A 13,704-nucleotide genomic window follows, 5' to 3' on the forward strand; every position below is an offset into this window, starting at 1 on the left:
AAGTGTAAACTAATTCATGTAATTAAAAGTATGTTTCACTTTTAACAGGCTTATAAAATTGCATATAACTATTGTGCAATTGTATTTTAAATGCATCAGCAAAATGTTTTATTTAGAGGAATCCTATTGATTATCTCTTCTCGAATTACCTTTGTTTATATATGGACTGTATCATTGAGGTGGAATAAACCAAAGTACAGGAAACATTTATCAAAAATATTTTAAAAAGTCATGTTTTTTAAACCTTTGCTTTCATACTTCAGTTTATATTGCACAAACCTGAATTGAAGACTTTGGGTCTTTCAGAAATTATTTCAGGAGTTTTACATCTAGGTTGAATTAAATTATTTCTAGGTAATTTGTTTTTCTTAGTAGAATTTGTTAAATGGGCTATACTTGCTGCTGTGTTTGATTTCATGCCAACTGGTGGCTCAGAGCGAATAGTCCCTTTGGCAACATATTTCTGATTCTCTGTTCTGCAGAGCACATATCTCTCAGTACTGAAGCAATTCTATTACCTCACACATTTCCTCATGACATCAAAGCCAGGGTCCCCTTTTCTAACATCTGTAATCTCATTAATTTATTTTTAGGTATTAGATTTCAAGATGTAGATGTAGATCAACCCATGCTGACAAAATATGGCAACAATTTACTTGAAGAAGCCAGAGGAGAAATAAGAAATTTGTATGTATTCTTTCTGTGGTCATTTTAGAACTTTGTTTATTGATCATACTTTGGGGTGTTTTTTTAATCCCTCTCTTTCCCTTCTTTTAAATAAAATTGGTTTATGTACAGATAATTTGCTCCACCAAATTACAGCTAGATCTGTGGGATAAGAGCATATTATTAAACACGTTTGCATTGAAATGAGGAAAATGAACACCTGCAGCCGTGGAAGTGTTTATAGAATAGTCCCCTTTATTGTACTCCCCACCCCCACCCCCAGGAATGGCATAAAGTCCATTCATTTAGAGGCAGCATTTTCATTCTTAGAAAAATTACAGGCAATTTTTTAAAATCCTGAATTAATTAGCCTTTTTGTGGTTTAAAAAAAATTGGAGGGAGTGGCATAAAAGTTTGAAGTTATCAAATACATATGGATTTTAGAATTCGTTTCACTACGATTCTACGGTCCTGCATTCTTCACCATACTATGGTTTCAAAAAAGTTACCCCTGCCACATTGAGCTCACTTTCCAGTTAATCAAAGCCTCGGGGTTTCAGTGTCTGTGAGTCACACAAATGAAGATAAGGCTCCACCTATCACAGGCCTCCCCTGGATCATCAGGAAGTACCGGTTCTGAATGAGGCAGGGTGTCATACTTTTAAATAGTTGCTTAAGAATCATATGGGCTTAAGATTTTTTTCTCCTGAATATTCCAAATACCAGAGACAGTGATGATTATATTGTGAGAGAATAGAAACTAAAAGACGAGGCTGTTGGCTAAAAAGCCAGGTTCACACCAGTTTCCTGAGGTCATGACACTGGGATGTGGCCAGATGCCACAGAGATCAGCCTATGCCAGGGACCACTTAATTATGTTTTGCAAATTTTTGCCATGTCTCTCTGAAGTGTTCATTTGGGTGGTAAAGGGAAATCTACATGTAAAAGAACAAAGGCATAGAAATTAGCTGAAGGTGAATAGACTGTGGACTACCTAGTAGGTGAACAATAAATACTTACCAATTGAGTCTAACCACTGATGCATGGCTTAGGGCATCATCTTATAAAAAGGATGTCTTGAATTCCTCCCTGTGTACCTCCAGATCATCACCTATAACTGCCACTATTTTCCTACGTTTCAGAGGCCCTTAGGCTAACAGTTCAAACTTGCTTGCTTTTGTTACGAAGAACTGTCTTTGTACTGATCTTAAATACTGCGGATATTTCCTCAAACTGCACGTTCACGCGAAGGCTCTTTATTTCAGAGAGGATGTTATTCAGTCACAGAGAGGCCAGATAGAAGAGTTAGAGCAGCTGATGGAGATCCTGAAAACGCAGTTGCGGAGAAAAGAAAATGAAATTGAGTTATCTCTTCTTCAGCTTCGAGAACAGCAGGCTACAGATCAAAGGTATGTTAAAACAGAAATATCGCTTTGATAAAGTCAAAATTCGTTCAGAATGCTTATAAACAAACTGAACTACCAAGCAAAATAGAGACAGACTCAGAGAGAGCAGGCAGACAGCTCTGGTGGGAGGCGGGGGGCGGGATTGAGAGAAAAAAAGAGAGAGAGAGCTCATGGACATGGACAACAGTGTGGTGTTTGCAGTAGAGGAGGGGTAGGTAAATGGTGATGGAAAAAATAAAATATCATGTGCCATAGAAGGATAAGTCGAGTCTATTTAAAAATCGTGTTTTTACTTCACTTCTTCATATAAGCCTGCTCTAGATCAACAGCTCTATCTGAGGGCAGTTCTCCCTAACTCAGCCGTGGGCAAACTACGGCCTGCGGGCCGGATCTGGCCCGTTCGGCTGTTCTATCCGGCCCGCGGAGCCGAAAGAGCGGAGGGTTCTCTTGCTCTCCCCTCCGTTCCTTTACTTTGAATTTATATTAGTTCACACAAACACTCCATCCATGCTTTTGTTCCAGCCCTCCGGTTCAGTTTAAGAACCCATTGTGGCCCTCGAGTCAGAAAGTTTGCCCACCCCTGACCTAACTGCTCAGCCTGCCTTGTTAACTCCACGCATTGCCCCATTCACCAAGACTGTGGGAGGTCCGACCCACTGGGTGTGTGCGACAAGGACTCAGTGGCTGGCATCCCTAACGGTTTTTTTCAACCTTAAAAGGTAGTAAATTCCATAACATGGTGTCAGTTACTTTTATCCCCAAAACGTGTCACCTTTCCTCACATTCAAAGTTTGCTTCAAACTCTGTTGATGGTTTGGGACGATGGGGTTCCTCAGCAGTCTCCTTGGGGCCTACGTTGATAACTGCAGCCCTTTCCCTACCACCCTCCTGTGCGATGCTTTTACTTCCTAGCATCGGTCCTCTCATTTTTGCTTTCACATTGTGCTTCCAAAAAGGCTTTATGTATTCTTCTTCGAATTGTTTTCTTCCCTTTATGGCTTTTCTCTCTCTGTTTCTTTTCCTTTTTTTTTTTTTTGACCCAGCATACCCGAAAGTAAATTATATATTAACCCCAAGTACCCCTCACTCAGGCTTAACAGTTATCAGCGTGTTGTCACTCTTGTTTCATCTAGCACTTCACCTTTATTTTCTTCGATTGATTAGCCCCAGCCAGACATCTTGCCATCTCACCTGTAAAAGCTGCGGTACATATCTCTGTCTGATAAGGAATTTTCTTTTAGCATAACCACCATGCATATCACACCTGACAAACCACCATGCCATATCACACCTGACAAGCCACCATGCCATATCACACCATGCATATCACACCTGACAAACCACCATGCATATCACACCTGACAAGCCACCATGCATGTACACCTGACAAACCACCATGCATATCACACCTGACAAGCCACCATGCATGTACACCTGACAAGCCACCATGCATGTACACCTGACAAACCACCATGCATATCACACCTGACAAACCACCATGCATGTACACCTGACAAACCACCATGCATATCACACCTGACAAACCACCACACCTGACAAACCACCACGCATGTACACCTGACAAACCACCGCGCGTGTACACCTGACAAACCACCGCACGTGTACACCTGACAAACCACCGCACGTGTACACCTGACAAACCACCGCGCATGTACACCTGACAAACCACCGCGCGTGTACACCTGACAAACCACCGCACGTGTACACCTGACAAACCACCGCGCATGTACACCTGACAAACCACCGCGCGTGTACACCTGACAAACCACCGCGCATGTACACCTGACAAACCACCGCACATGTACACCTGACAAACCACCGCACGTGTACACCTGACAAACCACCACGCGTTTACACCTGACAAACCACCGCACATGTACACCTGACAAACCACCACGCATGTACACCTGACAAACCACCGCGCATGTACACCTGACAAAAACAGCGATTCCTTGATATTAGCCAATAACCAGTTTATAGACAAACATCCCTGAAGGTGTCTTTCTCCTGTTTGTTCGAGTCCAAATGAGGCCTACACATTGCATCCACTGTATCTATTTTATTCCTCTCTTAATGTTTTTTTTTAAACCAGACCTAGATCCTCGTTTTCCCCCTTTCCGGTTTGTGTTACACCATGCTTATATGGCTAGGATCTTATTTACAGAAACCAAGGATGATTTTCCAGCTTTGCATTTCAGGCTCAGAATTTAAGTTCCTTTAACAAACTAACCCTACATGGAACTGTTTGAAAGAGCTAAGAAATGATGCATACTGGGAAAGTTGTTTTAAAAAAATAAAGTGGTATTAAAAATATATGAAAAACTTTGTTTTAGAGATTTAACAGATTAATACTATCTCCAATAATTTCTGTTTCTAAACAGTTATGTGTAAAATTAAATTATATAATAAAATTCTATATGTTTTGTGATATCTGTATATTCTTCTAAGTGCAGAGCAAAAGAAACATGAATATTTTTGAGAAAAAAAAAATATATATATATTAGGGATAGCATTTGAACCCTGGCTGTGAACCAGCTGAATGCATAAGAAGGACTCATGTTCCCTGAGAAGAACTGAGTCAGACTTGGCCTTCTTGGAAGAGCAAGTGATGCTTCCTTGTTTGGAACAGGCTGAAGGGCCAGACCCCAGCGCGAGGGCGGTGATCTTAGTTGCCCACAGCCGCGTTTAAGGTATTATCCGAAAATAACCGTCTGCACTTAGGCTGCACGCACGCTTGGAGCCCATCCCTAGCAGCTTTACTTTCTGTTAGAGTTCCTAAATTCCCCAGGAGTAGCAGCGGCACTGTTTGCTGTTCCCCCTTCCAAAGGGGTATGATCGTCCAGGAACTAGAGTGTCCATGTCAAATGAAAGGGAGATCCAAAAGTCACTCAGTGCTGGTCTAGACCCGCCTAAGAAACAGTGATACCCAGCACACACATTTTCTGCTCTAAACATTGTCAGCAGGACACACCAACAGGTACAAGAGCAGTTTACCTTAGAAACTGAACTGCTGCCTGGCCAGTGTGGCGCTGTTGCTTGAGCACCGTTCCTCGGTTGTAGGCTCAATCCCCAGCCCTGGTTGGGGAGTGTGCAGAAGGCAGCCAATCAGTGTGTCTTTCACATCAATGTTTCTCTCTCTGTGTCTCTCCCCCTTCCTTCCACTCTGAAAATCAATGGAAAAATATCATTGGGTGAGGATTCACACACACAAAAGGTTGCAGGTTCAATCCCTGGTTGGGGCGCATACAGGAGGCAACCAATCATTGTTTCTCTCATCTCTCTCTCTCTCTTTCTCTCTCTCTCTCTCTCTCTCTCTCTCTGTCTCACTCTGTCTCTCTTTCTCTCTCTGCTTCAGTTTTCCCACCCATAAGATGGGGAAAATGATACTACTGCCTTAGAAGGATCATGTTATGTACTACTTTTTATAATCAGGGCAAAAAAATGTAGCTGGCCATACAACAGCAAGATGCCTTTCACCTGTATGAAAAGTATGGTCACTGGTGCATGCATCGTCCCAGATTGCGAGAGGGATGACTGACTGCCGGTTTAGGCCCGGCATCCCCTGAGGGGTCCCGGATTGTGAGAGGACGCAGGCTGGGCTGAGGGACCCCCCCCACCCCGTACATGAATTTCGTGCACCGGGCCTCTAGTAAATAAATAATAAGTAAGAAAAAATAAGAATTACAGGTAAAGGTACTTTTGTTTGCCGAAGCCAAAGAGATAAACCAATTTGTACCGTACCTCACTGATTTTATAAAATTGAAAATTACGTATTTCCTTATAATAGGAAGGGTACCTGTAGTGAAAGGCATATTGTTTCTTGAAATACAGTTGCTGAAAACTAAAGAAATTACTTCAAATAAGGGGCTTCAAGTCTTTCTTTTTTCTTATATGTTTACACATAGCTCAAAGTTTTATGTGTAACAGCAGTTTTGGGGGTTTTTTTTTTAGACTAATGGAAAACTGTTGAAAAAAATGTTGGGGAGAATATAAAACTTGGTATAATTTACTGTAGAGAAAAATTACAAAATGGAAAACATATTTGAACTTGTCTTTCACGGATACATTATTTCAGATTTGAAATTCTAGAAGTCTGATCTGGATGTTGGACTCCTTGTTCTCAAACATGAACCCAACAGAGCTGTAATCTGCAGCGCGCGGGCGGGAAGCATGGCAGAGAGCCCTCTCACAGAACAGTATAGACTCCCTTCTCAGTCTGGGTTTAATAGACCGGTTTGGTTTGGCATCGGCTTGACATAAACTTTTGGTTATCCAAAGCCCTTAATTGCTTTGAAGTAAAATCCCAGTGCTGCTCCTTTTTATTAAAATCGCGTTTTTTCTTGTTATTGTGGTCTATTTTGGAAGACTGAGCTGTGATTTTTGCATATGTTCTACATAATGCCTCATTAGCAGAAAATCTTGTATCATTTACAAGTAGCCTGAATGTCTGTGTTGTTTTGAACAAAAGTCCATATTAAAATTTAAACAATATAAAAATGCACATTTTCTGCTTATTAAAAAGGCCGTCTTAAATTAAATGCACAGCAGTAACCAGTGAGCACATGTATGTGAACATTAAAATCAGAATGGTTTTACCTTTTACTGACTTTTTCAACTCCAAAACTATTTAATACTCTTACTGAATGTGTAACTAGTTTGTACTGTGTTGCTTTTTTAAGCACATGTTAGGGTGTTTATCTTCTTAATTAAAATCATGGAAGTGCCATAAGGTCCCAGTGGAGGGAATTTGATCCCTAAACGTCTCCGATATCCTGGCTTGCCTCTGCCCTTTGGTTGAGAGCAAACTCTCGGTCCTGAAGCGGGCCTTCGCAGCCATGCAGCGCAAGACACAGCGTGGCTTTGGGCTCCGTTCCCCTGCGCACAGGCACGGGGTGACTCCGGCACTCCTAAGTTCCTCCCCGTCTTCACTCTGGAAATTGCACACCTGCGGAGAAGTTGTGAGGACAGCTGTGGGGAGACTCGCATACCTTCCCCCCCCCCCCCCCCCCCCGTGCGTATTTGTGAATGACACAGCCTGTCCTGTACGCTGCCTGCTCCTGCGTGAACCTGCTCCCTCCCCACCCCCCACCCCTTCCCACCCCCATCACTTCGCCTTCTGCATACTTCTCAGTGTCTTCACAGAGCTACGGGGCAGCTGTCACAGCCAGAGCATTGACAGGGAATGTCGGAGTAGCATCATCTGATACTCGGTCCATCTTCAAACTTCTGTTGTCCCAAGAATGTCCTAAATAGCTGTTTTGTTTAAATAGCTGGGTTTTTTGTTTTGTTTTGTTTTGTTTCATTTGTCCTGGCTGGGTTGTTCAGTTGATTGGAGCATCGTCCCGTACACCGAAAGGTGGCGGGCTCGGTTCCCAGCCAGGGCACATACTTGGGCTGCAAAAAAAAAATATCCTCAGGTGAGGATTTGTAAATAAGTAACTAGTGTTTTTGTTTTGTTTTGCTTTCTTTTAACTTAGAGTCCAATCAAGGCTCATATATTGTATTGAACTGTCATGTCTTTCAGGTGTCCTTGATTCTGGAGTGGTCGCCCAGTCCTTTGGAGCCCACTCATAGCTGTTTGCAGAAATGTCCCCCAATTTGGATTTGTCTGATTGCCCCACCCCCTAATTTAGAGGGCACATCTGGTCCTGGGATGGAAGGGTAACGAGGGCCAGGGATAACCATGCAAACATTATTATTATACGGGGAGGTGATCTGTCACTTTTTAAAAACACATTCACCAAGCTCTTACTATTTTGAATACCTTAGAATTCCCCCAGTGAAAAGTATCACTCAGATACCTTTTATTTTACCCCTGTGCTTTTTATTATTAATAGGATGTAAGATCTTTTTGGTGATAGCAGCTTGACATATTTTCTCAGCACTTTATACAAACCACAGAAATGGTCACAATTAATAGTAACGTATTAGCGCATACGTACATGCGAGTGGAGGGAAAGCCAAAACTCAGAAACACCTTAGAAGATGGGGCAGGCTCCCCTCTTAGAACTGGATGGGAGTGTTGGCCCCCTCACTAGGGACTCCGGCGAATTCATTCCTTCTCGGAGCCTCAGAGCCTCGGGTAACCCCTCAACCCTGAGATGGAGACTGAATTGGGTATGAGATCTCTTCTACCTTTAAATCAACAGCCACCTTTACTCCTAGGGACCTTGTGTTTATGACAGGTTTTTTTCTACTAAATAGGTGGTATTTTTAATTCTTTTTCTATTCATCGAAGACTATATCATATCAACTATTGCTTCTAGTAATTGTGAAATAACCTTTATCACTGACTAGGTAAAATCCCATCAAGAAATAAAAACGATACAAAATCTTTGGTTCACTTTTGCAGCTAAATCGGCGATTAGCCTACATTTCCCGCTGGGCTTTTTGCTATATTGGATCTAATTCTCAGATTCCCGTTACTAGTTGGAATCCATTAAGCTGGAGCCTCAAAATGGTCCCCTATAGAAGATGAGCCAGGGTTTGACTTCTTCCTGCCCCACGCCGTCTCTTGGAGTGCGCCCCCATGGTCAGGGGAGTTGGACCACGTGCACGTAGAGAGCCCCTCAAGCCTGTCCCCTCCATCCTCTGTGGGTGTGAGAGGGAGAAAAGTCCGCGTTCTGATTTATATTTTGACCCAACGCCACAAGAAAGATGTGATCCAGATAAACCTGCACAGACATGTTCACCTCTGCAGTCATGGATCCGGGCTCTGTTCACTGGGAACTCCGGCAGCAGTGCGAATGGAACCGTTACCTTTCAATAGCCCTTCCTCGGCCGTTTCAGTGGGACGTTCCCTTCCACTCGCTAGCAACCCCTGTAATCCTGTTCACGAGGGTTACCTTCCTAGTGATGGCTGCCTGTGTAGTCCTAGCAGGAGCTGTGAGTGACCTACATTTCTTTCAACAATACACTTGCAGAAGGTCTGCCAGTGTTTAAAAAAAAAAGTAGAGTTTTTTAATCCTAAGGTTATTCTCAACTTTATCCCCCAAACTTAGCCTGAATCTATTACTCAAAAAAGAGCCTCTCTACTCTATCTCACACAGACTTTACATGACTCCTTCCAGAACCTCATAGCCTCGCTTCTGTACTCCAAAGCCTTCTCTTCTAACTGGTGGTAACTGCTAGATCAGGCGTCCTCAAACTATGGCCCGCGGGCCACATGCGGCCCGCCGAGGACATTTATCCGGCCCGCCGGGTGCCGCTGCCTGTCCTGCTTAGCAGCCGACTCGTCCCGGGCCCGCAGTGCGCATAGGAATTTGTTCATAGTTTTTTTCTTAAACTATAGTCCGGCCCTCCCACGGTCTGAGGGACAGTGAACTGGCCCCCTGTTTAAAAAGTTTGAGGACCCCTGTGCTAGATCATAATACTGTTACCTCCAAAAATCAAGCGGCTTTTTTTTTTTTAAGCACTCACTGTCCTCACTGCAGCAAAGAAGGGAATGTCAGTGGGGGTGGCGAGGGGGTGAAGGAGGGACGGGGAGAGGAAGTGTAAGAAACGCAGCAAAGCACAGGTTTTTTTTCTCCTGAAGATCGCTTGTTAGAAGCAACATTATGTGGAGTCTCTCCTCCCCGGTGAATCCGAGCTCTGGTTTCTGGAGTTATTATGGCACCGGTAGCAGGGCTGCAGGCAAGTGTTCTCAGGGCTTCCATCAGAGGTTCCTTTTCAGAGTTTATTGCTCGACTGTTTCAAATTATGAGCGAAACTTGGCACATAGGTTGTTGAGCTGTGTTACTTTTTTCAACATAAAATCTAATTTATTTCAGTTTGTTTTCAATCTAGAGATGGGCCAACAACCCTTTTCATAGTTTTAGAAGATTTTATCATCATTCTAAATAAGGTGTCTGTTCAAAAGAAAAGAGAAATGAAACTGTATTTTCCAACTGAATTGTTCGTAGTGGGGTTTTTTTAAACTGTTTGGTGAGAAATTTATTTTTACAGAGAATTTAATTGACATGCATGCTATCTGTTTGCAAATCATTTCACCATGTGTAATGCAGCATGTGTGAGTCGGTGCAGAGCTGTCAGAGGTCATCCGAATGTTTTTACTATGCATCGTTCCTCCCGTTAGAATGTCAGCATCCTGAAGATCTGATGCTCCCATCCCAGGGCATGTACCCGGTGGAGGTCACTTAAACCACTGCTCATTAAGCCAGCCCGCCTCCCCTCTGCAGAGGCAGCCGGCCTGAGGCCTTCTCCATGCGCAGAGGGCCAGGACCGCCCTTACCAATGACTGGCTCCCTCGCCCCTGCAACATCCTCCTCGCATTCCTCGTCTGTCCATCGGCTTTCCACGACCTGGCCTGCCTTCGTGCCTCTCTCACTTCTTTTTGTTGTTGTTACTCCTCACCTGAGGCTATTTTTCCCATTGATTTTTAGAGAAAATAGAAAGGTGGGGGTAGGAGGAGAGAAAGAGAAAGAGAGGAGAGCGAGAGATACATGGATGTGAGAGACACACTGATTGGCCACCTCCTGCAGGTGCCCAACCAGAGCCTGGGATCGAACCTGCAACCCAGGTACCTGCCCTTGACCGGGAATCGAACCGGAGACCCTCCCATGCATGGGCTGACACTCCAACCACTGAGCCACGCTGGTCAGCGCCCACCCTGTTCTTTTACCATATTTCATCATGTAAGGACGTTGAGTTGATGATCAGGTTTGAGATTATTTTCCACTGTCCACCTTCTTGAAGGCCAGGCCACATGAATTAAATTGTTGATTTTATCTTTTACTTATTATATCATTGACTCAGCGAGTCAGGGAGTCGTCCTTCTCACTGTTAGCCCTCAGAACATCCAGTCCCAACAATGACTTATGTCGATAGCCCTCAAACTCACACTTAAAAGTCATTGTTCACCACTTGCAGGTGCTCAGATAGGTGTCCTTCCTGGCGAGCTGGCTTTTTAGGTAAAGCACCACGTTATTAACTGCTACTCATGTTGACATTGGTGCCCACTTGTTGGGCAGTATGAGCAGAAAATACTAAGTCCCTTTTCTTGGCAATACTTTGAAAAGTCTAAACTCCAAAGAGCTTAGGAAAATATTCGAGAAACCATCCACCAATGAAGCCACTGAAAGTTCTGGAGATACTTACTGGCCTTTGCCATGCAAAGAAAATTCAAAATAACCTGTTACTTCTATGACCCTGTATGTCTTAATGGGTTGTTGGGGCTTAATTCTTTATTAACATCATGAAGCAACAGTTCTTATTTAAATATATTTGACATATACAGATTGGGGCCAAAGTATATAGTTCTGAGTACACAAAACACAGAGTTTATTCTTGCATTACAATTTATTAGTTACTGTATTATTTTCCATACGAACAAGTGTAAATAAACTTACTTTTCCCACGACCTGCATATCTTCTTGAAAATATTAACGTACTCAGAACTAAGAAAAATGAAATATCAGGGACAACTGAAAACATAGGAAAAGATTTGAATAGCATTCTGCTCTTCCTTATCAATAAATGGCACTCACTGTTGAGTGGTCAAACCAAGTAATTTGGCGGGGGGAGGAAGATAAATAATATTTTGACTTCTATATATGAGAAAATTGTATTTTTTTAACAAGATATATTTTTCTCCATATTTAATTCTTTAGTACTATCTCTCCTGAGAGTGAAAGTAATACCCAGGGGAGTGGTAATGAGGGCTCTGTTGGTGTGTGCTCAGAGTTAGTAGATAACATGTTTTAGACACATAACTCTTTAACGTTGTGTGAAGGCTGTACCCTGAGCAAGAGCCGGGCTATTGGCCTTGTTTATCTTCTGTGTGAGGACAACTGACTGTCCAATGCCAAAATGCAATGAACTTTCAAATATCAAAGAGGAAAATTAAGTATTTCAAGTCCTCAGCTGGTTTACAGATGTGTGAGCTTTGTAGTCCATTCTCTGGTTCCAGTAGGGCGTTGTGACAATTTTTCCAATATGTGTACACTAGATAAGTTCTGGAAGCAAAATTACTTACTCTAAACACTGAAAACGTTTTCCGAATTGAAACTTTTTACGTTTATTTTCCTTTAAAAGTGAAGTCTAAAACCCAGCTTCTCAATTTTTAAGAAACTTTCGAGTGTAAAATGTATTAAATTAAGGAACCTTTCTCTGTCAGGAAAAGAAATGCCTTTTGAAACAGGTATTCATTTAGATCTATGATTAACCTTTATTAGATCTTCCTGTTAAATTCTACATTTGCTTTAATCTCGGTAGGAAAAATACAAACTAGTATTGCACATATAGAATTTCTATATACCCTGTAGACGTTAAATGATCTCTTACAGCGAAAGGCACATCTGCAACGTATTTAAATGCCAGCGTTAGGCATTATTAGTATAAAACGCTAAGTCACTTTTTTTTAGAAATATTTTGAAAAGTTCAAACTCCAGGAGGAAACTCCAATAAATTGTAATCTTATGATACCATTTGTTTAGAGGGCGTGTGGGAAGATGGGTGCTGTGTTGCACGTTTTTCATTTAGGGGGAAGCAGGATGATAAGTCTGAAGTCTGGTGGAACCATTTCTGTGCTAAGACTGATGTCGTTTTGCACCGTCTTTCAGGACACTGTAAAATGCCGTTAAATCCATGTTACCAGTCAGTGTGCAGGTGACACGAGTCATCACATCTGGGGCTTCCTTCGAATTCTGAGGGTCTGTGAGTTTATAAAGTTCAAAAATGATTCTTGGTTGGTTTTAAATCATAAACCTAGCCCTAGGTGTGTGATACACGGAGAACCTCGGTGACTGATCTGCAAGTGTGTACATTTTTCCTAGAAACAGTCCACGAAACGTTGTGATTGAGTCACAGATTGTTTTTCCTTTTGCCTTGAATTTCTCTCTCTGTTTCTTACACGCATCCTTAAGGTCGAACATTCGGGACAACGTAGAAATGATCAAGCTTCATAAGCAACTGGTGGAGAAAAGCAATGCGCTTTCAGTAATGGAAGGAAAATTCCTTCAGCTTCAGGAGGTACTGTCATCAGTTATTTTATTCTGGTGCCACATATGCAGAAAGCTCCAGAAATGGGGTTCAAGTTGGTTTTTTTAAGTGGAATAGTCATGCTACTAAAAAGTAATTTTAAGAGATTACTATTTTTATTCCCAATTTTGTATAATTCCACTCTATATATTATGTGTATTATAACTTACTACCTAAAGGAAAAACCCAACTGGTTGGACTTTTTATAAATATCTGTGTCATCTTAAAATAATAAGTATGGCCGAAACCGGTTTGGCTCAGTGGATAGAGCGTCGGCCTGTGGACTGAAGGGTCCCGGGTTCGATTCCGGTCAAGGGCATGTACCTTGGTTGCGGGCACATCCCCAGTGGGAGGTGTGCAGGAGGCAGCTGATCGATGTTTCTCTCTCATCGATGTTTCTAGCTCTCTATCCCTCTCCCTTCCTCTCTGTAAAATATCAATAAAATATATTTAAAAAAATAATAATAATAAGTATGTTAAAAAATAAATAAATAAAGACAGAACTATTTGTAAATGAAAAAAAAATAATAAGTACGTTTATCATAAATAATCTCATACCAAGAAAAAGTATTTTTAACTCCTTTTATCTGCATTTACATGGCACATAGCACTGAAGGTTTAGGGGTGTCTTCAT

The 13,704-nt window shown here is 42.2% G+C and overlaps 1 protein-coding gene across 5 annotated transcripts in view; it reads left to right on the forward strand.

The window, feature by feature from the left end:
- The window catches only part of RPGRIP1L (RPGRIP1 like), an 81,795-nt gene that overhangs the window by 10,861 nt on the left and 57,230 nt on the right, over nucleotides 1–13,704 (forward strand). For 2 of the 5 annotated variants that reach the window (XM_080643925.1, XM_080643926.1), the window contains 3 exons: nucleotides 594–687; nucleotides 1,932–2,075; nucleotides 12,956–13,061. In XM_080643925.1, the coding sequence (XP_080500051.1) occupies nucleotides 594–687; nucleotides 1,932–2,075; nucleotides 12,956–13,061 (344 nt within the window). Of the gene's footprint in view, nucleotides 1–593; nucleotides 688–1,931; nucleotides 2,076–6,168; nucleotides 6,577–12,955; nucleotides 13,062–13,704 lie in introns of those variants that run through there. The other 3 variants (XR_013959171.1, XM_080643927.1, XM_080643928.1) reach the window with 2 other exon arrangements.

Source organism: Plecotus auritus (assembly GCF_963455305.1).
Source record: "Plecotus auritus genome assembly, chromosome: 10".
NCBI lineage: Eukaryota > Metazoa > Chordata > Mammalia > Chiroptera > Vespertilionidae > Plecotus > Plecotus auritus.